The sequence below is a fragment of the Anthonomus grandis genome, chromosome 7 (genome assembly GCF_022605725.1).
Source record: "Anthonomus grandis grandis chromosome 7, icAntGran1.3, whole genome shotgun sequence".
NCBI lineage: Eukaryota > Metazoa > Arthropoda > Insecta > Coleoptera > Curculionidae > Anthonomus > Anthonomus grandis.
In genome coordinates, this window is record NC_065552.1 from 17,304,854 (window position 1) to 17,325,038 (window position 20,185).

General features: G+C 32.1%; 1 protein-coding gene and 1 long non-coding RNA gene across 4 annotated transcripts in view; both read left to right on the forward strand.

The window, feature by feature from the left end:
* Positions 1–14,718, forward strand: part of LOC126738983 (sensory neuron membrane protein 1-like) — a 53,088-nt gene extending 38,370 nt beyond the window's left edge. Inside the window, exons 2-8 of one of the 3 annotated variants that reach the window (XM_050444504.1) lie at positions 7,807–8,058; positions 8,112–8,323; positions 8,401–8,540; positions 8,778–8,923; positions 11,472–11,597; positions 11,653–11,758; positions 14,169–14,718. In XM_050444504.1, the coding sequence (XP_050300461.1) occupies positions 7,807–8,058; positions 8,112–8,323; positions 8,401–8,540; positions 8,778–8,923; positions 11,472–11,597; positions 11,653–11,758; positions 14,169–14,332 (1,146 nt within the window). In that variant the 3' untranslated portion in view covers positions 14,333–14,718. The remainder of the gene's footprint in view (positions 1–7,806; positions 8,059–8,111; positions 8,324–8,400; positions 8,541–8,777; positions 8,924–11,471; positions 11,598–11,652; positions 11,759–14,168) is intronic. The other 2 variants (XM_050444502.1, XM_050444503.1) reach the window with 2 other exon arrangements.
* Positions 288–2,314, forward strand: LOC126738987 (uncharacterized). Its single transcript, XR_007661513.1, has 3 exons — positions 288–405; positions 1,122–1,313; positions 1,422–2,314. It is a non-coding gene; the product is annotated as an uncharacterized LOC126738987 (long non-coding RNA).
* Positions 14,719–20,185: the final 5,467 nt, after the last annotated feature.

The window sequence follows — 20,185 nt, forward strand, 5'->3', positions numbered from 1 at the left end:
ATATCCCTGATGATGGACATCTTATATGTCCGAAACATGTAGGATAGATGATTTTTCAAATAAATTTAGTGGAAGACGGCCGAAACAATTTTAGTTATCCTTTGACATATTAACTCCACTGCAAGTATAGAGTACTTCTTCAACTTTAAGACTATCATTTTGTTTATTTGAGTTTTTCTTCATTGCGTACTTATGCAGTATTCCTGAGTGTTTTATATTCTTGTTTTTTTTAATTAATTATAAATTTGGTTAATTTTAAATGTTTTAATTGAAAATGACTGATGAATGTTTTTCGAAAGGACAATCGGACAATTTACCCACCGTGGATATGTTTATGGTTGCAACTTTCATACAAAATGCAGAAGGCTTTTCTCTTGGAGAGGTTCGCGGTTTCAAAGCTAGCAAGTACGTATATATTATTCATTAACTATATAACTATTAGTATTACTATGAACTGTCTCACATGAACTGTCAAAATTTTTTAGGATATTGTAGGGGTCGTTTGCGTCCGTCTAATAGTCACGGTTAACGAAATATGATTTTTTAATTTCTTTTCCTTAAATTACCCAAAATACCGCCTCCTTTAAATACTTATAAATTTTGTAATAATGTTTGTAATAGCGCCATTTTGTTATATTTTGTAAATTTTAAGTTTCTGAAGACTGCGAGCTTCATTTTATTTTAAGAATTTCTCTAGATTATGGCCTTTTTAATGTATGCTACACTTTATTTTAAAAAATGAGAGGGTATAAAGGCGAGATTTTGGTAATTTGAGAAAAAGAAATTAAAAATCATATCTCGTTAATTGTGACTTTTAGGACTCTTAGGGTCTAAAAGTGAAAAGGTAGCAAATAACGCCCACAATATCTCAAAAAATCTGATGGTTCATGTGCCGAACACCTTGTATTTCACATTATTCTAACTAAGTTAATGACAAAAATTTTGTAACAAAATAAGAAAATAACTCGGAAAATAATGCAAATGTATAACTTAATGTGAATATGAACGTTATAAGGAGCAATAGGTATTTTGTATATAAATTATTATCATCAACTTTTTTTTAATGTTACCTAATAAATTTTAGTTTTTATGAATTTTTGTTAAAATTAAAATGATTGTAGATCTGGAAGAAAATCTTAAGGAGACTCCGCTATAGGATGGATCCAAGTCAAAAGGTGTGATAAAATATGCACAGTTAAAGCTAAAATAACACCTGAGTGTAGTGTGAGAAAAAAGCAATATGCTGTTACCTGTACTGTGGATGAAGAATTGGAAAATATTTTAACTGTTGAATGATTGTGCTGCTTCTTCGGGTAGGTATTAGATATTTATTTGTATCATTTTATTTGGGCATTTTGAATTAGTAATAATAAATATAAAAACAATATATTGATAATGTAAATGTACTTTTTTAATTCCAGATGGATGTAAGCATGCCATTGCTTTTTTAATGTGGCTTCGTAGAAGGAGCGAAGAACCTTCTCCCACTGACGTGGCTTGTTACTGGTCAAGAAGCCAGCTTTCATGAGGTAGGATTGTCAGTTAAATATTTTACTCTAAAAGACTTTGGCCAAACACAAGAGTTCTGATGAAGAAAGTGCAAATTTTTTAAAAGAATTAACAGCTACAGGATTGGAAAATAACAGCCCAAGCCAGATTTTAAAATATTTTACGTCTGACAAAATAACAGATCATCTTGGGTTGCATCAGCTTATTTTGAGGTTTTCAAAGGGAAAATCTAGTGAACAACCAGATGTTACAAGCTTTCTAGAATTTTGCAAACAAGAAATGACCACAGATTTATGTTCCCAGGCTGCAGTAATGACGGAAACACAGTCCAACTCTGCTTTGTGATTTGATCTGCGATATGCAAGGATTACCACTTACAAAATATACGATGCAGCCCATTGTAAGAAGTGTGATCGTTCTTTTGTAAATCAAGTTCTTGGCGTAACAAAAATTGATGCTACAGAAGCAATGTCTAGAGGAAAAAAACTAGAAGAAAGTGTAGTAAAACTCTTAGAAAAAAATTTAAAAATTAAATTTAATCACATCGGGCTACAATTGGATCCTAAACACCCTATATTTGGAGCATCACCTGATGCCATATGTGAAGAATATGTGGTTGAAATCAAGTGTCCTTACTCTGAAAAAACTGTGCACAATTATTTAACTAAGAATAATGAAATAACTTCAAAATATAAAGCCCAAGTGCAACTGCAGTTGGAGGCAGCAGATTGTTTTTGGCGCCATATTATATTCCCATAGGTATATAAATCTGCATTCAGTACTGTATAAATAAAACTGCCTATTTAATACAGCATTAGTGTTTCATTTATTATGTTATAACCACTCGTATCTTATACATAAAAAAAAGTATATTCAGGTGAATGTTAAGAGACATTAACAAATTTATTGATTAAAATTAGTGATGTGAGAACAAGTATATTCTCGTTTTCATATCACTAATTGAAACTGACTTTGATTAAAAACTGAAATGGCTGTACAACACTTTTATAAACATACATATCTGTGCCTTAATTTAATAGGTACAAAATTTAAACCAAATTCTATAAATATAATGGATTTTACCAGTTACACAAACCATTTCTATTTACATATCATCTTCAATTAACCCTAAACAAAAAAGAAATTATAATTTAATTCCCTGAAATTTTTCCAGATTGCAAATTAATGAGGCCTTATACTATTTTGATGACATTATCTGTATGAAGTAATAACTTATTGTCGATACAAGCATGTGGAGCTAAAAATGCAAATTCTCTTATCCGACGAATAACCCTCTCGACATGAATCCTTAAACTAGCTATTTTTTTTGTTTCGAAAACTTCATCTTTTGTCAATTTTGTATCTGCCGACACGCTAGGTGGCCTAACTAATACACATCCTTTATTTACCAGCAAATGTTCAATATGCTTGAATCCTCTATCAGCCATAATTAATACATTAACAATAACAGCATCAGATGTTCGACCGCCAAAGGCATTTGAAATAAAATTTATAATACCGTCAGGAGTACAAGATATCTAAATATTTAAGAGTATTACATTTTTTATACTCCGACCATGTAAGAGATTGTTTAATTGCATCTGATGGTTTTTCTATTTCTATTTCTAAGCAGTCTATAATACAGTAAATATTTCTTTAACAAGCCCTGAAAGCTAATGGTAAATTCGATTTAACTAAATTAGTGTCTGGTATTATTATACATTTTCTAAAAAATGTAGTTACCTGCAACACGGGAACAAGTCGTCGAAAGTTGGATGCGACCGGATAACGACCCGACCTCTCGCCTGAGCTGTCAATATCAGCCAATCAGAGAAAACATTAAGTAAGACGAATCAGAAAAGTGGCGGACCCTCAACAGAAAGCATGGATAATTAAACTGGGATTCTAACATCACGACTCGACACGATTACTCGATATGACTGATTCTAAATAAAATTTTCAGTCGTGAGTGTCTTGCGGATTGCCTAGTTTTTAACGATTTGTCGACGACACGCTTGGATATATCATATATACCAGACGATATAGCTTCTTCCTTTTTTAATACGTGCATAATGTGACAGCATCCTTTTTTAAACGTATTTGTTTCATTTATTGTTTACCAATAGTCATACTGTTTTCATTAGTATATCAAGAAGCTTTCTTAAACACAACAACTAATAGATTTAATTCGACCCTACTTTCCACAACCTTCTGTTAATAATAGAGGCAGAGGAAGTAGAGTTACCATTGAATGGGCAGTTTTACTATGTTAAGATTTTATACCACAGATTGTTACCAAAGAAGCATTCGACAAGATTTTTAATTTGGAATTAGCGAAACTACTACAAGTCGTTGGATTCATAAAATTACTGAAATTATTGACAATCACCTTGCTGACCAATTCATTAATTTTTCAAATATAAGAGATGAGAGACAAATTAATAAATTAACATTTATAGAGAGATCCAATTTCTCTTGTGTTTTAGGTCCTATTGATTGCACCCATATTGCCATATTAAAACCAGAAGTGGATGAACACAACAAGTTTTTATGATTTTCCATGAATTCAATTATTATTTTTCTACGAGTAGCGGTGGTTTTAAACGACTTTTTTTATTTTAAAGAAATAATATGGGCATATATTTAAATAAAAACACACGGAGGCGAAAAAAATTAACAAAATAAATATAAATTCTTAGTGTTTACCAATAGAAAAGACAATTGACGTTTCCATCTGTCAAATATTAGGGAAAATAACAAATATATACCAAGAAACCTAAATCAAATCGAATAAAACGAGTTTAGCCGACGATTGAAATTTAGAATCAGCTTTCTCGTCACGACTGAGTCGCGGTGGAATTCGAAGTCGTGATCGTATCGAGATCGAGTCGTGATTTTAGAATCCCAGCCCAGGAGAGTGATGCGTTACAGTAGTAATGTGTCATTGACTGTGTGAATTTAAAGAAATATGAATAAAAGAAGTTGACTGAAATTATTAATGTAATTATTGAAATTAATGAAATATCAATGGAGCGTTAGTGAACATGAGGAGTAGAAAAATAAAACGCTACAACACATGTAAATTTAGAGTAGCTTTTATATTCTAAATACGCAAATTCTCTTTATAGGCCTAGAATGCCTTTGAATAGGTTTAATTTTTTGACTTCATGTTTTTCGGTTTGACGACAAGACTACTCGGACTGACAGAAGAATAAATGATAAGTTTGCCCTAATCAGTGAAATTTAGGAAATATTTGTGACTTATTGCAGAGAATTATACATTCCACATGAACACTGCACCATTGATGAGCAATTAAGGGAATATCGTGAAAGATGTTCATTCAAGATATTTGTGGTTTCAAAACTAGAAGTACTAAATCAACTTTGTAATAATAAAAGAAGCAAGAATATGGTAAATGGTAATTTAAATCCCCTACGTTGGATATGTACCAGTCGAAAATAATGAGCCTACTATCTTACATACTATCTTATAACGTAAAAAAATTAATCGGAAAAAATGTTAACAGAAAAAACTTACAATGATTGGAACCCTACGTAAAAATACAAGAGAGATTCTATTTAAATTATTAAACGGACCTAAGGTTCACGAGTCCAAGTTTAGATTTGATCTCATTAAAACTTTGGCATCGTATCCTCCGAGGAAAAGTAAGGTAGTTCTGTTACTATCTATAAATGTCAGATATTGTTGATAAAGAGTCAAAAAAACCCATAATAATTTTAGATTATAATTCTACCAAAGGTGGTACAGATATAAATCCAAAACTTAAAAGAAGCAAGTTGCATTTACACATTTGCCTATTATTTGATTGAATCTCATTTAGTTTCATGGTTCAGGTTGCTACATAACAAAAGGACTTAAAGATCTAATCAGATGTATTCTGCGTGTTGAAAAATAAGCTAGAGAGCTACCAATCATGCCAAAAAGTTTCCGATGTGGCTTTTGTCCAAGTGTCATATACCGTTTGGTGTGTCATATGCATTGAGCATGTTTCCTTCTGTATGCACGGTACATAATGGTATTTAGTATAGTTTTAAGAACTTAACTTGTTTTTCAAAGAATGAACTTATGGGAAGTTAGTTTAGTCTTTAGTTAAAGTTTTTTTTATCTGGGATATATATATACAGTGTGGTTCTTAATTACCCCCCCCCTTTCTTAAACGCTTTTGAATGCGTTTATATAAAAATTTGAAACTTGGCACACATTATTAGCAACCTAAATATTACATTTTGGTCCCCAGCTCATCTTGCAAAACTTAAAAATGGCGTCCCGCCGCCGGCGCCGGTTATTTATTTAATTTAATTTTATTAAAAATTAAATTAAATGGAAAAGGGGAATCGTGCGATACATCGTTTGAAAGTTCCCACTAAGTTTTATGGTCCTAGAATATTAGGCCATTACTTCTACCCACAGTAGCAAAATAGCAAAATGGCAGCCTTTCAATATCCTATTTTTTACATTATATTTTATTTGATTTAATTTTATTTTCTTTACTACACCTGTTCAGGTGTAATTTGTTTATAGGCTGTTGTGTTTTTGTTTTGCTATTGTGTTTTTGTTTATAGAGTGTTTTTTTAACTGACAAAAATGTGTTAAGGTCAATAGCGTCGACTTCTGCATTAGCTTATAAACGCTTTTCTTAAGGTTGAGTAGTTTTATGTTTTCGATCAGGCTCTGTAGTATTCCCGTTGTTGACACAATAATTGGGATTATTAGCACTTATTTTATTTCCCATTGTCATCATATCCGGGGTTCTAGATCCCTGCACTAAATAATCTTTTCATTATGTTTTGCTCTTAGGTTGTTATTAGTAGGAATAGCTACATCATTAAGGGTTGTCTTCCTACACATTTTATGGATTAGTATTAGGTCAGACCTATTGTTACTTATTCGTTGGTTTGTAAGTCCAGTGCGATCCCAACACAATTTGTGTTGCTTGTTTTCAAGAACTAGTTCCGGATTATAGTTATAAATGGTTCCTTAGCTGCTGATAAGAGGTTTAGTTTTTCTGCCAGTTCTTGGTGCAGTATCTTTGCAACTAGATCATGCCGTTCTGTATATTCCGCTGGAATTGGAATATATGCTTGGCTTATTGCTCGTTCTTCAGTCATCCATTCAGTGTCGAGGTTGCATTTACTAAGTATTGTTAACTGAGTGCCCCAAAACTCCTCGGTGCTTTCTTTAGCGGGGTAAATGCTAATAGCGGTGTTTATTGAAGAAGTGTCGTTAAGCTTTCGATGGAATTGCTTCTCTGACCGTTCAAAAAGTAAATTATCTTGTTTCCTTTTATTACTGGATATATACCTCTTAAGCGACCTGAAAAAATAGATAGCTTTTGTTTAAAGGTGTCTAGGCTTTGTTCCGGAGTGCAGTTTTCTGGGTCCTGGTTCCTGTGTATGTTGTTGGGTCTGACGCATTATTTCCTCTACTCTTTTTTGTACTTTTATAGTTCTTGTACCTCCGGTATATTCCTTTAACCGGCTAATGTCTTTCATAATATCTTCAATTTTTTTTGTATTCTCCTTTCCCATGGCGGTGTCGGTCTTTCGTTACGTGTAACACTTTGCTGGTTATTTATTATTTTTAATCCCAAAGTTTTAATAACAGCGGTAGGCGCACAGTAGATTCAATACACAATAGATCAGATGAAGCTGTTCAAGTGTCGTAACTGTAAGAGTATAATTAGGTATAATTATGTTGGAAGCATCAAGAATAATGACAATTTGCGAGAAGAGTTAACTCTAAGAAGAGCTGGTCTTGTTGAGGGGTTTGTACCTTCATACTCTGCCAGTGCCATTCTAAACTCTGTTTTAAGCTTAGAATGCATTCCATCATTATGTTCATTATTCTGGTCTTCATTTTGGGTTTCTCCATTTATTATCATTTCTGGTAATGGTGCTTGGTCTAGTGGGTGTAGGTTTTCTTCCGCTTATTTTATTATTATTATTATTATTATTATTATTATTATTATTATTATTATTATTATTATTATTATTATTACATGCGTAGTATGACAGAGCAGAAGAAAATATAAGTATATAACTATAAAAGGAAGCAGTTTAAGCTAACGAAATTATTCGAAAATATTCTACTAAAAAAAGGCTTTTAAGCATTTTCCTTCTAACGGTAAAATCACGAATTTTAAGTAAATAATTTCTTTGATTAATATATAAAATGTTTGTTCATGTAAATATTACAAATTCGATGTAACACATCATTAACTTTATTAACGATAAGCGATGATTTTATTTATTTTTCTATACTATTTTCTTTTCTAGGGATTGGTAAATACAGTGTTTCGTCAAAAACCGGGAGCTTTAACTTTGGCAAATAAAGCAATAAAATCTATATGGTCGAGTCCTTCGTCCATATTTATTACTGTAAAGGCTAGAGAGCTTCTTTTTGATGGTATCGTTATTCATTGTGGAGTCACGGATTTTGCAGGAAAAGCTATATGTGCAAATTTAAAGGCTGAACCTTCGTTAATTCATTTAAATGACAACGATTTAGGATTTTCATTATTAGGCCCTGTATGTTAAATTAATAACTAATTAATTATATTTATTTGAAATCATTTATTTAGAAAAATGGTACAGCAGGAAAACGTATTATTGCATTCAGAGGTACGAAAGATTATCATCTTGTTGGCAAAATAGTAACTTATGATGGTAAACCCAAGCAGGAAGTTTGGAATAGTTCCACTTGTGATGCAATTATGGGTACTGATGGAACCATATTTCCGCCTATGCTAAAGAAACAGGACGGGTTAATGTCTTTTGCTCCTGATCTTTGTAGGTAAAAAGCTCTTCAAATGTCAAAATTAAATGTAATGTAATTAATTTATGTACATTTTTATTACATTTTTATTATAGGTCTCTCCGTGCAACATTTCAAAAACACGACAGATACGATGACATTCCTGTTGGAGTTTACTCTGCTTCTTTGGGTGATCAGTCTAAGAATCTTGAAGAAAAGTGCTTTTGCACAACACCTGACACTTGTTTAAAAAAAGGTAAATAAAAACAATGATATACTTAATGGAAGAAAATACTAAATAAATATTGTTACTCCCTCTTTCAATCGTATAATTCATAGAACTACAAAAATTCTACTAGGCTATCAAAACATGTATTAAACAAAAAAATTTAGTAAAAACAACATGAGCATTGAGGTTTTCTATGATTGTAAAGATGTATTAGATATAAAGTAATAATTATTTTATACATTTTATGCTATAATTATTTTTTAGGCCTTATGGATTTATACAAATGTGTAAAAATACCTCTTTATGCATCATTACCACACTTCTATGACAGTCATGAAAGTTATCTTAAAGGAGTAAAGGGTTTACAACCCGATGAAAAAAAGCATGGTATAAAAATAATGTTTGAAGCTGTAAGTTTTTAGGTTTAGCTTTTTAATAATGCAAATTTTTGCAACACAGAAGATTTGGTAATTTTGTATTATTTCTAGGTGGATTATGTTTACTTAGGTCTCAGAAGATATAATTTTTATAACAATTTCTTTGTATAGTTTGTTATTTTACCACTTTAATATTATATATACGGCAACTCGGGTCACGTAGTCTGCCTTGTTCCATTTAAAAGTGGTTAATATTTGGGTAATATCTTGTACATAGATCCTCTCTTTAATTCATTTCAAGTGAAAAATATTTTTATTGCTATTATAGGCAACTAAAGGAAAAAATAGAGAAACTTATTTATTGAATCCATAAAAAACTATAAAATACATTACAATTAGAGCGATAAACTTAAAAGGATATAGGTAAAATGAAAATCCTGCAGTCTTTTTCTTATCTTCTGGATGTATTTTTACTAATTCACAGAATATTCAAGTTCCCTGTTTGAGATGTTGATCATAATCTTTTAATAGCGAAGAAATAGTCTGTACTTAGACTATTTCTTCTTAGATAAAGGTAAAATTAAAATCCTGCAGTCTCCTTCAACTTATTTATTAAACATTCAGTTAATTTATAATTCCCGACATGTGGTGTCCGTCTCGGACATGTCGGGAATTTTAAATTAACTGAACGTTTAATAAATAAGTGGAAGGAGACTGCAGGATTTTTTATTTTACCTTTATCTCCGACTCCACTGCAAGTACAGACTATTTCTTCGCTATTAAAAGGATATGATCAACATCTCAAACATATAGGGAACTTGCATATTCTGTGAACTAGTAAAAATACATGCAGAAGATAAGAAAAAGACTGCAGTCCCGACTTAAGCAAGTCTTATGGAAACTGTGTTACGTGGAATGACTTCAGAAGTATGATTAATTTAACGTCACTTTAATGGAAGAAGCATTTAAAAAGCATTTAAAGAAAGTTTAGAAAATATTTGTTAAGCTCCGAGAGGTTAACCTCAAACTAGGTCCTATAAATTAACCATGTTTCTTTGACATGGCCATTTCAGTTCTTAAATACAAGTAACAAGTGGCTATAATGCTATGCATGTAGCTGCAATGCTCTTATAGCATCATTTTATAATAGAGCATAAAAAATCCGAACATCACCGAAATGCCGATGCCTTATCCAGAAGACCTATGGTCTTAAAGAGAAACTAAGAAACTAAAATAACAATCAGAAATATTTTTTTGCAACCGTTTTGTCATAATTAGGTTTAAAGGTTGGGACGCTGTTATTATAATCCAGGATTGGTATGATGGTCCAGTGGTATGATGACCGCAGATAGTCAAAGCCCGAATAGAATGGCATGTCTGACATATCTTCAGAACTAAAATATTACTGGACTTAATGGAATTCGTTGGTTAGATAGGATGGATTGTTAAAAAGAGTCTGGGAAAGCAGCGATGGAAAATAAAATATATATATTTGATAGTCATTCATCAAAAACCGATTCCAGAAGTTCTTCAAGCTGACTATGGCGGTGTTGGCGGAGGACATTTTGGAGTTAGTAAGTGGTGTAGTAGAAGTATCGACGTAGCAGGAGCTTTTTCTACAAACAGTTTCGAAAATCGATATGAAGTTGCTAAGAATTACTTTAGTAAGTGGTTTGAAGTTTTTCGCATTCCAAACTATGAAGAAACGACAGTAACTAAAGTGCGATTACAGAACTTAACATGCCGATCTAGTTGCTGTGTAATGGCAATAATTTTATTTTCCAGCTTAAGCTTAAACCTTCAGTCCTCCAGGCTTAAATTAGTTCTAAAATACTACCCGAGCAACAAAAAATTGATCGGGGTATTACAAATATATACTAGTATTTAGATTTTATTTTATTATTAATCATCATTTCTATCAAGAGATTTGCATTTAATTATTATTAGTAATCATCTAAGGTTAAAATTAATAATTTAATATGTGCAATTTGCATAATGTGAATCTTTATCTAAGAACAACATTTAAAAATAAAAAATAAGAAAAAGATTAACACCAACCCCAATTTATAATATAACCATTTCATTCGAAATGCATATATCCCTATATGCAATATAATGTTATGTGTTTTAGTTGTGACACGGATTTGTGAACTGATTTGATAGCGACCTTTTTAAGATCTTGGTGGTAACCATTTTTAAAACAATAAAATTCTTTTAATGATTAAAAAGAAAACTGAAAATTATTATTTTGTTTTTAATGTATTTTTAATTAACACTGCCAGATTGGTGTCATTTTAGTTTATTTTCTAAATATTAATTTGAATGGTCATATATTTGTTGATTCCATATAAATAGCATATGGTAAACTCACTTTTTTTAATTAATTAAAATAAAGTAAACAAGGCAAATTTAAAAATCACTTATTTTTAAGAGTGGAAAGAAGGCACGGTCATTAGTGACTTGTTTTTAAAATTAACAATATATTACTTTAAATGTCTGCTTAAAAAATTGGCTATGAAAATTGTTTAAAGTTAATTAATACCGGGTTTTCTTTTACAAGTAATGCAATTCTTATTTTTAGACTTCAGGCAGCCCAGTATGGGCCAGAAAAAGACTTATGTTTAGTATGCCGATGGAACCCAATCCCAAAGTGGATCTATTTCACAACTTCACACCTACGGTGTTTCCAATTTTTTGGGTGGAGGAGGTAAATTTTGTAACATATGTACTATAAAAATTATGTTAATAACAAAAATATTTAGGGTGTGGATCTAAATAATACATATACCAAGCCACTAAAGGATTTATTTTTGATTAAAAAAATTGTAGCTGTAATGAAATATTTAGTTCTTCTTGGATCCTTAGGAGGTAATGCATGTTTGATAAACAAAAAGCATTATTTTGAATTCGTAGTATTTTGATATTTAAGGATTGAATTTCTTATATAGAGGATTTCAAAGTATGAGATATATTACAGCAGTTAATTTATAAAGTCAAAATAATGTGATTTGTTCTAAAATATATATTTATCTACTGAGATATAGAATATTTAACCCTTATCTTGTTTTTTTTGATTATTTCAAAACGAGAATTATAAGGTTTTATTATTATCTTTTTTTCATTTTTTTTACTTTTAATATCCTTTTGTATCTGTATTTTTAAAAAGGAATAAAATAAGCTTTGTTTTTAAGAAGATGTATATACAAATCTTGTTAAAGTCGTCAGATAAAACCATTTTTGAGCAAGTCGGCATTTTCAAAGCAATAATGAAAATAAGATTAAATTAATTTATTGCTTTAAGCACCTGGTATTTAGAATTAGTTCCAAAAGAATGAAAGCAGCTATACAAAAAACCAAATCATGAGTTGCTGGAATAATCCATAATGAAGGCCGTATCCATTTACCCGTTCAGTGTTTACTACCACCCAATTTTCTAGACTGTTTGCAGTTTTGTCAAATACTTTAAAATCTGTAGAACGCAGATTAGCAGTAATAGGTAGCGGTCAACTAGCACGGCACCTATTAAAATTAAGTCTATTAGAATTATTGTTTTTAAAAATGTGCCAAAACGCTAATTATTTTTATAGTGGTTTTACTGTTTTAGCTCAATTTAATAGTTTAGATCACTAGTCTATTTAAAATTTTACTTAGATTTAATTGAATAGTTTTGACACAGGTATACTACTTAAAGCTAAGTAGCTTATCTTATCTATTAATAAATCTTATCTATTCGGAATATATGTGCTTGCCTTCAGCATTCTCTTGGAATGATTAATCTTGAAACAATGTGATATTTTTCAAGTATTCCTAAATTGTTCCATGGGTCTTTAATTAGGGACTAACTTAAATATCTTGCTTTATTAAGGAATCCGTTTTTAAGTTTTGTGAGTTTTTCGATTTTCATTTAAAAATTTATTTTTGTTATTTATCTTGGAAATAATTTAAAGGTAGATAGCTGAAACGAATCAGATAAAAGAAGGTATTTCTGACTGTTTAGAAACTCAACTTACAGAATACTTTTAACCAGATGTCAATCAGATTAGAAATTAGCAGGAAGAAATTAGCAGACTTTTAGAGTTTGTTTAAAATAGAATATTTTACGTGAGAATATTGGAATGCGCTCTTGTTACTACCTTTCAATTTAAACAATGGTTTATATTTAATTTTTCACAAAATGAAGTTGGAAGGTTTATGATAATCCAATAAATAACCAAAATGAACGAGGGTTACAAAATTGTAAATTCTGTTAAAACGAGATACGAGGATAAATTAGGAAAAAAGTTAAGAATTTTTGAGCTTATTAATATGCCGTTTAAAAAATTATTAGTTAAATCAGAATGGAATTCAAAACTGTCACTTTATGCAATACTAAGAAAACGTACAAAAATTTAAAATATATGATTTGTATGATAGTTTAAAATATTGTCTTGTCAGTTCATTACTGCCTACTGCGGTAAATTTGGTTTTTTTCCAAAAAATCGGGGTTTAAAAAAATTTATTACTTGTAACCCTTACTTGTAACATCGTTAAAAAGTTAACTTTGCAGAGATTTTATAAATGTAAAAATCTAATATAGCGCTTATAAGAAAAAATAGAGTTAATAATAGTTGGCAAAAGACGAAATATCATATTAAAAATCTTAAAACACTATCATGTAGCATGATAAAGTGGCAATGCAAAAGTGCGTTTTTTTTTTTAATCGACTAAGAAATAAGCTCAAAAAAAAATAAAGTCGATTACCCAAATTTTTTTATTTTTTCGAATATCGGAACCATTCGGAATTTTAATTTTTTTAAACGGTATATTGGTCAGCTCAGAAATTTTCAACTTTGCCCCAATTCAACCACCTTTGTATCTCCATGTTGACGGTCGAATTTGAAACACCCTATATATCAAAATATAGAGGTTGCGCCTAGCACTTTTTAAGAAGGCATACGTTTTTATGTTAACTAAATAAAGAAATTAATAGGTTACTTCTTAAATAGATTTACAAACGTTATGCCAACTAAAGTAAAAAAATAATATGATTAATATTTTCTGATAGTAACATGAAGACCATAAATAAAATTATATTACGTGTTAATAAGCTTTTTATACCATTTTTCAAAATGTTTTAAATTTTATAATAATGATCATTTAGTTAAAGAAATACTTTAACTAAATGATAAAAATTAAAAACAAGATATCATATAACTATTTTTCTGTCCCATTACTTTTACAATATTCTGTATAAGACGTACACCTATATATTTTATTTTTTCTTTTTTTTTTCTTAAAGGTTTAGCAGTTTCTGGATATCTTTTTTACAAAACACAAGAAAAATTTAGTGTTTCAACTGTAAAGCCAGTTGCTTCGGACTATAGCAACAATGATTCAATAGGTTCAGTGTCAAATGGGAACAACTATAATGGCATAGAAAATGAAACCTACGAAAAGTATTAAAGTTGATTTGAATTAAATTAGAATGATATAGTTGATTATAAACCAAACGATTTTTTTTATTGGTAAATTAATTTTTTAGTTAAATCTCTAGATTATTCTCTCTATTATTCGTAGTTAAATTTTTAAATAATATCATAGTTTTTACAATAATTATATTAATTTTTTTATATATCAAAGTTCAAAGTATTAGTAATACACCTTTAACAATAATTCAATTTATTAAAAACATGTCACAAAAACACCAGTTCGTAATAATCTTAACAAACACTAAAAATAGAATACTGAAAAATGTAGAACATTTTTAAAACATCCTTTTATATAAGTTAAAAAAATTATTGTTTATTATAGAAAGGTTACTATATTCCTATAAGTAATACTGTGGTTAAGGTACAAAAGGCCAATTTTAAGGTTTTTATTTATAATACGAAAATAATATTGTTATTTTAGAATATTAGTATTCAGGAAGTTAATTAATATATGTCGTCTGCAAATATGAATTAGGTATTTACTTAATTGTTTACTATTTTAATAAAATATATGTAAATAAAGTTATTTATAAAGATTAATATCTATAAAAGGTATTTGAGTGTTTTTTTTTGGAATATTTTATTTCATAATATTAAGCGATAAACCTTCTGATCAAATTTCACAATCAATATTAAATAAAGAAAAAAAATACTAAAAAGGAAGTTAAAGTATTAAAAAGTGGATATTTACAGATCTCGCAGGACACGTATACAAACTACTTTATCTTGTGTTTTTAATTTATGTTGCTTTGCTAAAATAAACTATAAAAACGGGATAAAATAAGATACAGGTAAAAACTTGATAGATTCTATGTAAGGAAATAATGTTATGTATTCTTATTGTATTTAAGTCAAAAAAGAAGACTTAGTCAATATGATATTTTGTTTCTTGGGGGAGTTAAATATATAGTTTTGCAGTATAATGTTAATTTTCTTTAAAAAGGTAATATAGTTAAGGTATATTAAAAAGCTTTTTGTAATACCCTTATAAATTGTAGAAAATTTATTTCGTCAAATACAAAAAGATAAATTTATTTAAAGGAAGGAATATCCAATTTAAATCTTTGCAATCTATAGATAATCAATCTAATCAATAGATATAAAAACCTTATAATATCTTTAGAGGAAAGTCATTTTGATTAGTCCTCTAAATATTATTGAAATCTTTTTATCAATAGACTTTTCAATGCATGTTAAAAAATTGAACTATTATTTTTCTGATTTATAATATTATAAGCAAAAAATATGTTAAGGATCCTCATAATAATTGTGATTTATTGGCAAATAAAAGCAACAAAATAAATAACGAAAGTAGTACAATTTATGAAGCAGTATTGTATAATTTAAAATATACAATAGTAATATGAGTTGTATGTTAATTTTTTTTTACTCCGATATGTATTACCTTCTGATATTCACTAGTCAAATGTTTTAAGAGGTTGAGACTAATTTACTTTGTCTTTTGGCAGTAGTAAATCTAAGTATCGCATTGGTTTAAAGGAGCGCCAGACATTTCTGCTAGTTACAAAACGTTTAATAAATATGATGATATTAAAATTAAAATGACATAATGAACCTTTTATTTTAAGGAGACAGAAATATCAATTACAAGGATGGAACTCATAAAAATAATGTAAATTGTAATAGTATATAATTAATATAAAATAATATAATATAATAGGTAATAGTTTTATAATTGTAATAAATTGTGTATGCAATAGTTGCTACTAAGAGCAACTACGATTATGACTAAACTGAAAGGACATTAACACAAAAACCTTAATATCATCTTAACTGTATGACATTGTAAACATAGACAGATATTTTAGCCTTTTTGAGACAGTTAAGAAGTAATTCTAAGTAAGTTTTTTGTAAAGTCAAAGTAGTAATCATTTTTATAATATAGATTTGTAACCAATTTCGCTGATCTTGCTAAACGTCTACATAATCTCAATGAGGACAAAATGGTATTTAGTTGACCAGCAAACTGCGAAGAAGCTTTTAAAGTGCTAAAATGAGCACTCTATACATCTTCGATTTTACCGAACCCGTCACCTGTTTTTTGCAAAATTATGAAGACGGCGAGCAAGGCTTATTTCGGAAAAATGCTATCAATAAGGCACTACTATGTGACCAGACGAGAGCTATTGGCAACAGTAAAATCTATTTAATATTTTCCATACATATTTGCACAGATTATTTTTCATACTGACTATGCTTATATGAAATGGTTGTTTCAATTCAAAAATCTTGAAAAACACTGGTGACTTTAACGGTCAACAAAAGTATTATTTTATAACAGAACACAAAAAAGGTGAACATCATCAAATTGCCAGACGACCATGTGTTGAAACATGTCATCATTGTCACTTATTACTGTACTGGCATCAACAGTCCTGAAGAGTGGGGCGCAGGTAGTATAATCCCGGATTACAGTGATAAAACAATATCTTGCCTTATTTATAAACTATTCGGAAGAAATTCGCAAGCTAGAATGGAAAGATATTTTTGCTTCTCCAAAAATAAAAGATTACTGGTCTCAATGGAATCTATTGGTTACACCAGATGGATTGTTAAAAAAAAAGAGTCTGAGAGAGCGTAGATAGAAGAGAAAAGACAAATCTGACAGTCGTTAGTAGTAGTAGTAGTAGTAAGGGTGGGGAACCTAGAGCTCGGCAAGTAGGCATGACCAGTCCCTTTTCGCCAACCCCAAAATCACCCACCCCTACGCCTCCACTCCCAATGCGCGGTCTCCATTGAGTCGGCCCGTCCTTTTAATAAAGGCTTGCACGTTGTCCCAGTCCAAATCTTTAAGATCTTTCCGCGGGAGTGCTGTTGCTCCGAAAATGTTCCTTCTCAGGTGACTCCACCTATCACAGATACCTAGTATGTGATATGAAGTTTCCTCCCCTCTACTGCAATTCGGACAGAGTGGGCTTTCTCTTATACCAAAAAGGTGTCGATGCCTGTTTAGACTGTTGTGCCCGGTCAGGATTCCCACCAAGTCTTAGATACTTTGTCGGGTCTTTGTTAGCAGTCGCCTTGCTTTAGAGCCGTCATGGTCTGGTATCATTTCCTTGGCCTGTCTACATCCTTCTGTCGTTCTCCATATTCTTCCTTGTTTTTCCCAGGCTTAATTATTAAGTGCCTGGGAGATTTGTTTTTTGCTAAGCCCGAGACAAGGTTCGGGGCCTACAAAGAGGTTAACGGAACCTCGTCTTGCCAGTTCGTCGAACCGCTCATTGCCCTCAGCACCTTGGTGTCCTGGGACCCACCTCAGTCTCACTTCCTTATGTGCTGCAAGCCTTTCCAATGCGTCTCTGCATCCCTGGACTAGCGCTGAGCTGGCCCTGGGTTTCTGAATCGCCTTGAGGGCAGCTTGACTATCGGAGTAGATGCAAATCCCCCCGTTTCTTTCAATGCCTCTCGTTTGTTCGCTACTTCGAGTATAGCAAACACCTCCGCTTGAAAAACTGTGGTGTGTTTCCCTAGCGGGAAGGATTCCCCTGTGTTCGTTTTCATCCTGTACACTTCAGCTCCGGCTGAATTGGTGCTTTTCATCCATGATCCATCTGTGTACTAGGCCTGGAAACCACTTGGCTCTTTAATTTGGTTCGCCGACCATTCTTCCCTTGTCGGGATTTCAACTTAAAACCCCTTCTTTAACCTTAGTTTACCACTTTCTGTAGTGCATCTGGATGTCAGAATTGGTATGTTCTTACACATCCTGAGAGCAATCGTCATATGGCCTTGTCCTAAGTGAACATTGCGTAACCGTCCGCTATCTCTCATCCACTTATACGCCGCCATGGCCTTCCTCTCAATCCAGACTGGGAGGTCCGGTAGCCCAAGAAGAATATTTAGTGACTGACAGTCGTTAAGTACTAGAGCTGGTTTTTGGAGTTAATAAGACTTTGAGAAAACTGAGAGAAAGGTTTTACTGGCCAAACAGTCATGAAGATGTTGATCGCTGGTTATCGAGCAATGGCCAAAAAACCAAGACCAGAAGGAAAATGACGCAGTATTTTGTTGATTCACACTTTGAACAAATTGCTATAGACATAGCAAGACCTTTTCCTACTAGAGCCACTGGAAATCGATATGCTGTTGACTATGGATTAATTTAGTATGTGACTCGAGGTTTATTACATTTCACACCAAAAAAGCAACAACAGTAGCTGAAGTGTGTAACGAAGTTACTAAATTTTCTGTAATTCCCTTATTTATCTATAGAATTAGTCGGTTCTTTTTCCAACTTAAATTAATAATTTTCAAGATTCATATTGACAACTAAGCTTTGCCCAGTAAAGTTAGGAAAGTTACTATTTTGTTAATAAACGCGCGACCGCGTTAATTATTAATTTATCACCGCGTTAATACCTCAGCACCGTTCGTGTCCGTCCCACTACTACTGTTACCGCGTTTATTAAGTACCGCGCATGTCCTTGCTCTATATAACGCGACGCACTGACCGGCAAAGGGCAGTCCGACCGAGAAGACCGACCGAGGTAAGCCCCACAGTACCGTACATCGCTCCGCCGCCGCCAGCTCCTTCACTCCGCCGCTGTTGTCAGCATGTAAGTATAATAGGTAAGAAGGTGGACAAATCCTTTTTTCCTATTCCTAGTGTCCACGGGGTTCCGTGCCGGACCGTTACGGGGTAACGCTGTGTATTCCTTAAAAAGTGCTAGGGGGCTACGTGTCGGACCGTTATGAGGTAGCACCCTGCATAAGACATTATCCCATTATTCCTAGTGTCTACAGGATACACGGGGTTGCGTGCCGGACCGTTACGGGGTAACACTGTGTATTCCTTAAAAAGTGCTAGGGGGCTACGTGTCGGACCGTTACGAGGTAGCACCCTGCATTGGACATTACCTCCTTATTCCTAATATCCACAGGATACACGGGGTTGCGTGCCAGACCTTTACGGGGTAACACTGTGTATTCCTTAAAAAGTGCTAGGTGGCTACGTGTCGGACCGTTACGAGGTATCACCCTGCATTGGATATTATTCCCAACCTGACAACCTTGCCATATTCTACCTACATAATTAAGACCGCGTCTACCGACATTTTAAACAGAGCTGGCCAAGGTTACGAGCGACCGCATTTATATTAGGCCGCTTAATTATCCTGTGGGTGACTTACCGCTTACCATTCCGAATAATACCGACCGTTTCATACTTTATTTTCTCTGGGCTGTATCTGATCCGTTCATTCACTGCCATAAATTACCGTACCGCTTTTACATTTTGCTTACCGACATGGGTTCTCTTCATTGCACCCCTCCTCTTTCCGCACCGTACCGTATTGAATTTGGCTGTATGTAAGGCTTATTGTGAAGTGTTAGCAAAGAGATGACATGTTAGGTTTTGGCGATGAATAAATGTGATTTTGTTATAATGTTGCCTATTGTTTTACTCACACAGAAGACCTGGATTACTTTCTCCACTGTCTAAAGGCTACCCGATAGGCCGTGGTCCCTCATCCACATTAAACTTGAGGGTGGCGCCCGAGATAATGGTTGGATAATCAACTAAAAACTTTATAAATAACCCAGAAGATCGGTAAACACCATTACAAGTGTGGTTCCAGAAATAGAATGTCGATTTGTTGTCCTCAGAGAGATACATTTAAAGCAAGCAAGAAACTTTGAATAACAAGTATTGCAACACGTTGTGGCGTTAACTTTACAATGTTACTATTTTGCCAAGAGTTTGCAGACGGTAGCTCAGAATTATTGGAGGCTTGGGATTGTTCGAAGGTTCACTTATAACTGGCTATTAAAGAATATAATCTTGATTATAACTATTAAATAAGAGGGC